At 43.6% G+C, this 11,515-nt stretch overlaps 1 protein-coding gene across 1 annotated transcript; it reads right to left on the bottom strand.

The window, feature by feature from the left end:
- Positions 1-729: 729 nt before the first annotated feature.
- Positions 730-10,600, bottom strand: LOC112244863 (cryptochrome-1-like). Its single transcript, XM_042299394.1, has 14 exons — positions 10,398-10,600; positions 9,092-9,264; positions 6,459-6,567; positions 6,160-6,302; positions 5,895-6,079; positions 5,622-5,719; positions 5,308-5,448; positions 3,889-4,200; positions 3,576-3,727; positions 3,086-3,288; positions 2,801-2,899; positions 2,571-2,654; positions 2,253-2,446; positions 730-1,942 (listed from the first exon to the last, which is right to left on the bottom strand). The coding sequence occupies exons 2-14, from the start codon at positions 9,247-9,249 to the stop codon at positions 1,898-1,900; spliced, it is 1,923 nt and encodes a 640-aa protein (XP_042155328.1). The 5' UTR covers positions 9,250-9,264; positions 10,398-10,600; the 3' UTR covers positions 730-1,897.
- Positions 10,601-11,515: the final 915 nt, after the last annotated feature.

Raw genomic sequence — 11,515 nt, 5'->3', positions numbered from 1 at the left:
AGTTGGAGACGGTACTAGATTCGCAAAGTCCATTGGGACGGCATTTCTTCAATGGCAACACACTCTGTGTAATGTCTGCCATGTTGAAGGGCTCTTGAGTGTTGCTGATTCTCAAGGGTCTGAGTGTTTTGGGTCAATTATGGGGTCCTATTATTAGCCTTTGTACCAAACTGTTACTGCATTACTTATCACTATGGACAACACAACAGGTGGACTATTCTACTGCTGAACCTAAGTGCTAGTTTCAATCCGACCACATCTGCATGTATCAATCGGACATTACCGTTTGAATGTCAATCGTGCTGTAACGCAGATCTGCAGTCCGTATTGAATCTAGGCCTTACTGGCAACCAGCCAGACAAGATATTGAATCCTCTCTTGATGTTCTTTTGTCTGCTCTGCAATGGTGTACTTTGAAACTTCTCCATGTACCAAAAAGATAAAGTACTTGTAAGTGTTTAACTTTTGTCAAGTGTATTTAAATAAACTGCTGATCAACAAGTCAAGTGTTGTAGCTTTCCTGCTCACATCCTTGGTGCCAGTCTGGAACCAACATGGCCAAAAGGCAACCCATTCCAAACCGGTTCAACTCCAAAGCAGAAGAGGACCCCAGCTAACGTATTGTACCAATGTTCATGAATTATTACCAAAATCTCTGAAATAATTAGCCTAATGAAATGAAAACATTCATGAACAGAAATGAAATTGGACAAGGAATCCCACAATATGTCTGTGTTTCAACTATTTAATCTCAGTTGAAATAATAGTTTCCATAGCCAAGAGCACAGATAGGTACATATACTATATCATTTAAGTTATTTAAAAATGTATATGAAATTTAAAGGTAATATTTTTTTAAACCAGTAATGTACAGCCCCAGAGGGAAAACAAAAAACAATCTGTATAAAAAGCAGATTTATGAAAACAACCATGATACCAGCCAACATAAAACAGATTGACTTCCTGCTAGCTTTTGAAACTGAAGATTGACTTTCTGCTTGAAAGTTGACTTTACATTTACATTTGACATTTTGGTCATTTAGCAGACGCTCTTATCCAGAGTGACTTATGGTTAGTGCATTACACTATGGAAGACAGTATTAAAGCAATGTCACGGTACTACATCTTTCAGAAGCTAGTGAATCTGGGAAGAACTCCCAATGGCAGTGTCCCCAGCAGAGGGAATGGTAGATTACTACTGGGTGTCTAATACAGTAGGCCACTTGTTCACCACCAGCAGTAACACTGAACTTCCGTCCAGGCAGTTCACATCTTCTACCCAGAATAACATTCTTCACCCTCTATTTGAGAAAAAATAAACATGGTGAAAGAACAACACACGATGAACTGCTGAGGTTATTACATATACTTTCCCTACAGAGAGCAGGTTATTTGATTTGACCAATCAGCCTGCTGTGATCCTCAGGGTTAGAGGTCAAAGGTAAACCCTAAAGGTCATGGGTAGTCCAGACCTAAATATCAGGTCTCCAGTGAAATGGTTTGTCTTCGGGCTATATGGCTATGTGTCACACACATACAGTAAGGCACAGTATGGTAAATAGTCATCCACAGTCTAACTGACATATTTACATAAATTACATCATAACATATTATAGACTATCTCATATTCAACTCAGGTGGGGTATTTAGGGTCATAATAAGCGCTCAAGCTTAGATTACGAAAAACCCAAACAGATTGACCCTTTTGCCTAATTGAAATAGTACATCTTTGAGTTCGCAACTCTCAAACCTAAGACGTCTCAGGGACTTTCATGTGACATCGCATACGGGAACAAAGAGAATTTTCCCTTTTTATACAAAAAATAAAAATGTGTCTTTAAACATCTCTGTACAGTATATATCATACAAAATAATATCTATCTATGACGGCAGCAGCTTATGAAGACACAGACATCCTCTCATCCTGTCGACCCGTACTCTTCTGAAACACAAACACAGAACAAAGACAACATTGTAAAATATTACGACATCGTTTTAACCATGTTTATACAGTCGTATGTAAATACCAGAGGGGTTTATAGTTTCACAAAGCAGAAGCTCTGATAAACTGATCATGTGGAGTCTATTTTACTATGCTCCTAAAAGTCTATATTTTTAAACTCAGAAATATGAATATTTCAGACTGTTTAATAACTTATTGATCATGCTTTGTGACATCACCCCAGGTACATAACATCGACTTTAGGAAACAGAATGTAAACACAAATATTGACCCCTGACCCCTGACTTACATGTTGGTGGTGTCGCTGCACCTTGAAGGCAGGGGCCGGAAAGTCGCTGCCCACTTCCTGTTCCGACTCCCGCCCCCTCTTCCCAGTCCCGCCCCGTGCCAAATGACCTGGATAGTGAGGCACAGCAAACTCATGGGCACATCTTGTCCGACAGAGTTGCTGATTGGAAGATCCTGCCTGCGCCATTCCACAGCCTGCAGTGACCAAGAGGCAAACAGAAATAAACCCATAAGAATGTCCTCCTCTACATAACACTGCAAGTGACTGTTGTGACCAGTCTGTGTTCAGTCAGATATGAAATACTGTGTCTAGACTTACTCTGAGTGCATGTTGGTCCAGGTCGTGGCCTCACTCCACTGAGTCCCAGCAGCTCCTCACCATTCACATTTACTCTACTACGGCCTGGAGAGAGGAGAAGAGAGGGAGAGGGGAGGGTAGAGGAGAGGTGGAGTGTGGGTTAGAGTGTGCTCACTTTGCAGTCGTGGTGTGATATTATTTGGGATAATGTATGAATGGTATCTAAGGAGGTTTAGGCAAATGAGCCTCACCATGATGGCTGTTGAGCCCGCTGTGTTTTCTACCAGTAGAGGGCGATGCCACCGCATTCAGATCCTCAATGGGACTGGTCGGCACAGCTGCTAGTAAGCCTATTGGGAGAGAGACACACGTTATAATGAATTACCAAGTGTGAGAAAGAGAGCGATAGAGACAGACAAAAAGAACGTGTGAGAGAGAGCGAGAGAAAAAGAGAGTGGGCAGGTGATAGGAAGAGAGTGAAAAAGAAAAGCGAGAGAGAGTTCAATACAAAGTGAGGGAGGGAGAAAAATACTTACTGAGTCCTCTGTATCTGGACAGCTGCTGGTACATTTGTCTCATCCTCTCTATGTTGAGTCGGCTGGCCTCTGCATGGTTCACCATGGGTTTGGGGTAGTCCACCCCGACCACACATTTGGCCGCCCGCTGCACCTCTATGGGGGCGTTCCAAGGGTCGTAGATGTACTTGTCTGGCATGTCTTTCAGGACAGGTAGGTAGTGTCTGCAAGCAGAGGGAGAAATTAAATCTCAGCACCATGTCACAACTACCAGAGGAGTTGGTTCAGCATAACATACAGACAGTAGTCAGACAGAACAGCCTTGCTAATGCATATATATATATATATATATATATATATATATATATATATATATATATATATATATATATATATATATATGTGTGTGTGTGTGTGTGTGTGTGTGTGTGTGTGTGTGCGTCTTGTGTGCGTCTTGTGTGCGTCTTGTGTGTGTGGGTGTTTGTGTGTGCGTGCATGTAGCTATACCAACCTAACGAAGTCTCCTTCGGGATCTATTTTTCGTCCGAAGCCCACGGGACAGTAGCAGTGGAAGAACTGCTGGAAGAAGGAACTGCAGGAGTGACACAACCAGCTGCCTGCGTTCACACTCCAGTCTGCATCCAGGAGCAGCTCCTCAAACACCTGACAGACACACACAGAACAACAACACGGTCATTCACACATAACATGTATCTCTTCTGATTCTCCCCCCTTCCCTCCCCTCTCTCTACCTTCATGCCCTCTTCCAGCCCTCTTCTCCCCCACCCCTCCCTCCCTCCACACCACCCTCCATCTTTCTCTACCTTCATGCCCTCCTCCCAGCTGATCCACAGGTCTCCTCTGGTCAGGAAGCAGGCCACAGCGTGTCTGGCCAGGTGGTGGATCCAGCCCTCCTGCCTCAGCTGAGTCATGATGGCGTCGATCCAGGGGAAGCCAGTCTTGGCTTCGGCCCACTTGGCCAGCACCTCGGCGTTGCGGTCCCAGGGGATGCGGATACAGATGGGGTTCCCGTCCATTTTGTCGAAGCGGGGGTTGTTGGTGGCGGCCGTGTAGAAGAACTCTCGCCACAGCAGCTTGTCGTAGAGAGAGATGGGGGGACTGCCGTTCGTCTTCACCTGAGGGGAGAAGAGAGAGGAGAATGTAATCGTGAGGAAAACAGGAGCAATCTTATGTGATAGTTTCCTGAGATAAGAGTTGGTGTTAGTGTTAGGTAAGGATACGTGTGTGCTGGTGTTAGGTAAGGATACGTGTGTGTTGGTGTTAGGTAAGGATACGTGTGTGTTGGTGTTAGGTAGAGATGGATGTGTGTTGGTGTTAGGTAGAGATGGATGTGTGTTGGTGTTAGGTTTAGAGATGGATGTGTGTTGGTGTTAGGTAGAGATGGATGTGTGTTGGTGTTAGGTTTAGAGATGGATGTGTGTTGGTGTTAGGTAGAGATGGATGTGTGTTGGTGTTAGGTAGAGATGGATGTGTGTTGGTGTTAGGTAGAGATGGATGTGTGTTGGTGTTAGGTAGAGATGGATGTGTGTTGGTGTTAGGTAGAGATGGATGTGTGTTGGTGTTAGGTAGAGATGGATGTGTGTTGGTGTTAGGTAGAGATGGATGTGTGTTGGTGTTAGGTAGAGATGGATGTGTGTTGGTGTTAGGTAGAGATGGATGTGTGTTGGTGTTAGGTAGAGATGGATGTGTGTTGGTGTTAGGTAGGGATGGATGTGTGTTGGTGTTAGGTAGGGATGGATGTGTGTTGGTGTTAGGTAAGGATATATGTGTGTTGGTGTTAGGTAGAGATGGATGTGTGTTGGTGTTAGGTAGAGATGGATGTGTGTTGGTGTTAGGTAAGGATACGTGTGTGTGGGTGTTAGGTAAGGATACGTGTGTGTGGGTGTTAGGTAAGGATACGTGTGTGTTGGTGTTAGGTAGGGATACGTGTGTGTTGGTGTTAGGTAGGGATACGTGTGTGTTGGTGTTAGGTAGGGATACGTGTGTGTTGGTGTTAGGTAGGGATACGTGTGTGTTGGTGTTAGGTAGGGATACGTGTGTGTTGGTGTTAGGTACGGATAAGTGTGTGTTGGTGTTAGGTACGGATACGTGTGTGTTGGTGTTAGGTACGGATATGTGTGTGTTGGTGTTAGGTAAGGATACGTGTGTGTTGGTGTTCGGTAGGGATGGATGTGTGTGTGATAGTATGTAGTAGGTGTAGTTATGTGTGTGAGATACTGTACCTTCTTGTAGAGCTCTGCCAGTTTGCTGTAGAAAAGTCGACAGGACAGACATCCAAAGCGGAGGTAGGGGCTGAGACCTAGAGGACTGGGCAGCAGGGGGCTGGCGGTCTTCCTGGTACTCTCAAAATTCACCTGCCACGCCTGGAGAGAGAGAAAGGTGGAGGATTAATATATGATACATCCATGATATAATTGGACAGGAAAATCTGCAACGCTCGCTCACCATAAAAAGAAATGCATATATATGATATAAAACATAATTACTAATGAGTCTGTGTCTGTGTGTGTGTGTGTGTGTGTGGGTGGTTACGTACAGTGGAGAGGTCAGGTCCCAGTTGTCTCTCTATCCTGGTGAGAGCTTCACTCTCTCCTCCTGGCCACACGGCTGGGGCTAAGCCCTCTGTATCAAAGCCTGGGGAGAGAAACACAGAGCATGTTTAGACACTTCAGGTAAATTATCTTGAAAACTCGTTTTTTCCGCTCCTAAGAACCATTCTGGACAGACTTGAAAGAATTGCTAAAACAATTGAATGTTCAACTCCATGAAGCAAGTATGGACACCCATTCCAATAGAAAAGTTGTCTTACCCAGCTCCTCCAATAGGGGTACTCCGTACTTGTCCCTGTGGTTGTCTGAGACAGGGGTGACACATCGACCCATGCTGGCCCGGGACAGAGCCCCTACGGGGGAATCGGGGGGCGGCATGGAGCCAACCAATGTCTGGAAATGCTTGAAGGTGAGAGGAGGATGACCCCCGTTCAGCTCTATGATCCTGCAGAGAGGAGAGGGGTTTCAGTTAGGGCTCTTTTTAATCCAAACCTCCAAGTGATGTCACCCGGGTGTCCCACTCACTTGTCCAGGTCGTAGAGAGTGTGTGAGATCCTGCTGATGACCTCCACTCCGGCCTCTGTGGCCAGTTTCTTAATGGCTGCATCCCGCTCCTTACCGAACGGCTCAGAGTCACACTCAAACGTCAGCTGGGAGGTGTTCCAGTCCTGAGAGGACAGGACACAGCAGACACACACTGGGGTTAAAACAACATATACCGATCGGCTTTGAAATGGTCGGCAAACACTGATACAGCATGGTGAATATTTGCTGTCCCTGGGGGTGAGAGAGGCTGGGGAGAGGGGAGGGAAAAGGGGTCTCACCTTAAAGAGTCGGGGGAAGATGTTGGCCGGCTGGCCTCGGATCACAAACAGACGGGAGTTGAGCTTCCGAAGGCTTGCGTCTAGATCTTCCAGACACTGCAGCAGGAACCTGAAACACAGGAGGGACGACGACCGTCACTACATGGCCATGCTGGAGATGGACACTGCTTCAGGGGCATTCTCAGAGCGCAAAGAGACTCATGTTTACTACTTAGACCTGACACCATGTTTACTACTTAGACCTGACACCATGTTTACTACTTAGACCTGACACCATGTTTACTACGTAGACCTGACACCATGTTTACTACTTAGACCTGACACCATGTTTACTACTTAGACCTGACACCATGTTTACTACTTAGACCTGACACCATGTTTACTACTTAGACCTGACACCATGTTTGCTACATAGACCTGACACCATGTTTACTACTTAAACCTGACACCATGTTTACTACTTAAACCTGACACCATGTTTACTACTTAAACCTGACACCATGTTTACTACTTAAACCTGACACCATGTTTACTACTTAGACCTGACACCATGTTTACAACTTAGACCTGACACCATGTTTACTACTTAGACCTGACACCATGTTTGCTACTTAGACCTGACACCATGTTTACTACTTAGACCTGACACCATGTTTACTACTTAGACCTGACACCATGTTTACTACTTAGACCTGACACCATGTTTACTACTTAGACCTGACACCATGTTTACTACTTAGACCTGACACCATGTTTACTACTTAGACCTGACACCATGTTTGCTACTTAGACCTGACACCATGTTTGCTACTTAGACCTGACACCATGTTTGCTACTTAGACCTGACACCATGTTTACTACTTAGACCTGACACCATGTTTGATTGAATGAAACCCTAATAAGTCCCACTCAATAATACATGATAAGTAAATGAATAAGAACATGTTTGTTGGATCAGGATATAAATACATAAACTCTTAATCCCTTTCCCAGAAGCAGACCGACGCCATTTGACCACATGTCCATCATTTATGTTATGACGGTGATGCAATGATGACATCAGAATTGTTACATCACCGCACGTGTAACGATGCCGGTTTCAACAACTATTATTTCACGCAAACTTTCTGAAGCTCACATTTGCCTTTTCGCATTTACGTCCCCTTTCCAGCATTTACGCAGTAAGTCATGTCATTGGGGCACCGATTCAGTCCTCACGGTTGCATATGTAATATTTGGCATGGGAACTGTGCCATGGTTGAGTTAGCGGCATCACAGCATAGCATCCCAGGTGACTGAATGACTGACTGAACGCAGTCACCAGAAAATGCTGTGATCCTTCTGCTCAGCATAAGAACAGCCCCCTGTGAGAAGAGCAGCAGGTGATACATGGTGTGTTTGTCTGGTGTTTGAGTAAACACCTGAACACCTTTGAAGACAACGATAAACACACCACCTGTGGAGAGAGACAAGATAAGCCGACAGGCCTGCTATCTGTCTGTTGCTTCACACTAGCAATTTTCCAGATCAAATAACAAAGAAAGTATAGGTGTTAACAGTTGAAAAGGTGGCTAATCCAGCTGCGGATCTGAGGGCCACTACCGCCTCCTGCTGTTTGAGCAGTTAAGAGATCAAGCTAGGACGCTCTGCCACTGCACAGCCTGCTGGAAAGTAGGTCATCCCAATAGCAACCACTGACTCAGGAAATGTGACTCTCTTTTGTCACACAAAACCGGCTCCCTGCCTGAACGACGCCATTTTACAGGCCTTGGCTCTACGCTCTTTAGTCTTTGACAGATGCCAGAAAGAATGGCCCCAGAGGGGATTTATTAAATTGTACAGAACGTGAAAAGAACATTTTGTCTGGCCGAGGCAACGGTAAGTACTTTGGAGGGAAATATTTATATTACACTATTAATGCTCTCTTAATTAACTGTCACCGGAAAAGAGAAGCTGTTGCTTTGCCTGCTATTCATCCCATTTGTATCCCTCCTCTAAGTTAAAAGGTCCAAGGGATAAGCACCACTGCACTATTTCACATACTCGCCATCAACCAATGTTTAAAAGGGAATAGCCTAGTAGATACCAAAAGAAGACTCAAACAAACTTTCAGAACCCACCATAATAGCTACATACAGAAGTCACTACTTTTATCTTGAAAGCAGACATCATTACAATATGGGCCTACTGCTGCCATCCTTACTCTGCTGGGCCCAAACAACTACCTGATGATGTCAGGGTCCAGGCTTTCCGCCGGGACATCTGATCACTCCATACTACCATCCTCTTTAGCAAGGCCAGATATTGGCAACTGTGTGAAGGGAGCTGTTCTGAGAACCACCACAATGCTATAACCACTAGAACACCTGGGTCTGGGACAATTCAGTGTCATTGATGTTCAATAAAGATTTGTACAAAATCTTGAATTGGACTTTCAATTCACTTCTTGAATTCAAACAGAACAGAGTTCAACCCAACCTACCTCACCCACTCTGTAATAACCATTGAATTGTATTTATGGTAATAACACATAAGCATTCCGAGCATGGACAATTCATTTAAATCTACTGGGACAATAGAATCGTATTGACTGGTTGGTTGATGGGTGAATAGTTACTGTTGTTGTTCCTCACCTCCACCGGTTGACCCCCAGGTTGGAGGAGCCAGCGAACCAGGGGTCTAGGAAGTATACACAGCGCACCGTGTCTGAATCACGCACAGCCTCCAGCAGGGCCGGGTTGTCGTGGAGACGCAGTCCCTTCCGGAACCAGTGGATGGAGTTCTTGGTCATGTTCAAAAACAGGGCCTGGAAAAAAGACAAGAAATGTTAAATATTTAGAAGCACAGTACGTACTTTAGGGAATGGGTCACATTTAAAAAAATGGAAAGAGTTAAAGACTCTAAAAAGATTTAGCAGAGAACTGATTATTAAATACACTGGAAGTTAGAAACATAATATTAATATTACACAATTCAAAAATGCATTGTTCATAATGTAATGGTTATTGGAATGAAATTGTACAGTTGCATGTTCAGTTGGAAAATTACTTTTGTTAGAAACAATGTACAAAAAAGTATACAATTGATTATCGTATTTCTGTTACAGACTATATGATGCATAGAGCTGAGAGTCAAATGGGACTAACACAGTGCAACTAGCCTAAACCAAGCAAAGCACTGCTTCAAATCTCAGTCTCCAATTAGTTTGACTTATTAAAACTCATTATTTGCGTTTTTTCTAACAAGAAAATAACGATCTCATCTAAAGCAATTTGCGGACAAATCAGAAAAATACAATAATGCACGAAAGCAATAGAAATAAATATTGGCATTATATTTTTTTAATCAACTTGCAAAAAAAACAATACCCTTAGACTCCCAACTTTTGAATGACGTTATATCACACTCAGATAGTACAACTTGTGGCATGCAAATTTATGACACAGTGTAGGTGATTTGGTCACGGTAACATCAGAAATGTTAGACCAAAAGCATCATCAACATAATATACACTGCATAACTGCATACAAATTGTTAAGAAAGCTCAGACACACACACATACATACAAATGTTATGCCGTACCAATGGTCAGACAACTTTGTTTTTTGATAACTTGGAATTATTAGGTTCTCTATGCATCTTTGCCAATTTCAGTTAATTTCAGACCGCCTTGTTCTGTACGATGGTCTACATAGTAGTATACTCTAAATACCCCAATTCATAAAAAATTAAAAATAATATATATATATCCTCACACCATTCAAACCAATGAGGGTTGTGAATTGTAAATCCAATTAACTCAGAATAATTCTAAGGTCACGATTTGCCAAAGCACAGCCTCAGAATCAGGTCAGTTACATGTACCTTATGTAAGGATAATACATGTGCATGGAAGAAGAGAGACCTACATTCTGATAAGTAATAATGTCCATCGCTTACCTGTAATGTGTTGTCAAGGATGTGTCTCTTATGTCATTACCGTTGACAGGATCGTTTAATTCCACCGGTGGTCTCTCCAAGTGTGAATCAAACAGTCGTAGTTTTGTGGTGTACACTTAGTTCTACCAATGCAAGAACAAGACAGTTGCATAACTGTTCTAGCTACTGCGCATGGCCAATGTTCCAGAACAACACGTGATATCGAAATATAAATGAATAAATGTGATGTCTGTTTCCAAGCACAGTGACTTTACTGTCTAGTTACAAAGTTCTATGCTCCAAGCAACACGCCTCAACAAGCGATAAAGAAGCGACCTAGAAATCTAATTGGTTGACGCAGTAGGCCTTTCCTCACGTTTTTGCGGCATGGAACGATCGGGGGTACTTTTTTGAGATGCATCCAGCTGCAGCCTCGCAGAATAGCCTGTGACTAAAACTAGCCTGTCACTAAAACCAATACTATCTACTGGCAGTGGTTAATCTTTACCACATACACGTGAATTTATTTTATTTCCTAGATTACTTTCCTTGCCCCATTTCCTTTCCTAGATTCCTTTCCTCTTTACTGGCCGTGATAATCCCTACCGCATACATGTGAACTCCTTTTCTTTCCTTGATTCCTGTCCTCCTTTCCCCGCTCCCTTTCTTTTCCTGATATCCTAGCTCCGTTTAATTTCCTCCTTTCCTAGCCTTCTTTCTTTTCGTCCTTTTCTAACTTCATTTGCTAGCTTCCTTGTATTTCCTCCTCTTCTTTCATAGATTCCCATTCTCATTTCCTAGCTCCCATTCCTCTCCTCCTCTTCCTCCTTTCCTAGCTCCTTTCTTCCTTTCCTAACTAATTTTCCTAATTGAATTTCCTTCTTCCTTTCCTTTCCTTGCCTACTTTTCTCTCCTAGATGCAGAATGTCGGCCAAGTTTCACCTAGTTTCATCCTCTCCACTACTCGCGACCGGACTTCCTCTCACTACCATATTTGGTGATGAGAAAATGTGTAAATGCTGCTTCAAATTTATAGCCCCCTGTGACATCTCTGGGGTTCCCCTTCTGTCTGTGCGGGTAATTTTTGTGACTGGTTGCTGCCGGGCTATTGACTTTCTAGTATTTAGAGGTGGACTTTT

This window comes from Oncorhynchus tshawytscha, linkage group LG02 (genome assembly GCF_018296145.1).
Source record: "Oncorhynchus tshawytscha isolate Ot180627B linkage group LG02, Otsh_v2.0, whole genome shotgun sequence".
Lineage (NCBI taxonomy): Eukaryota > Metazoa > Chordata > Actinopteri > Salmoniformes > Salmonidae > Oncorhynchus > Oncorhynchus tshawytscha.
Note: the sequence above shows the minus strand (reverse complement) of the source record. Positions and strands in the feature narration are given on the sequence as shown.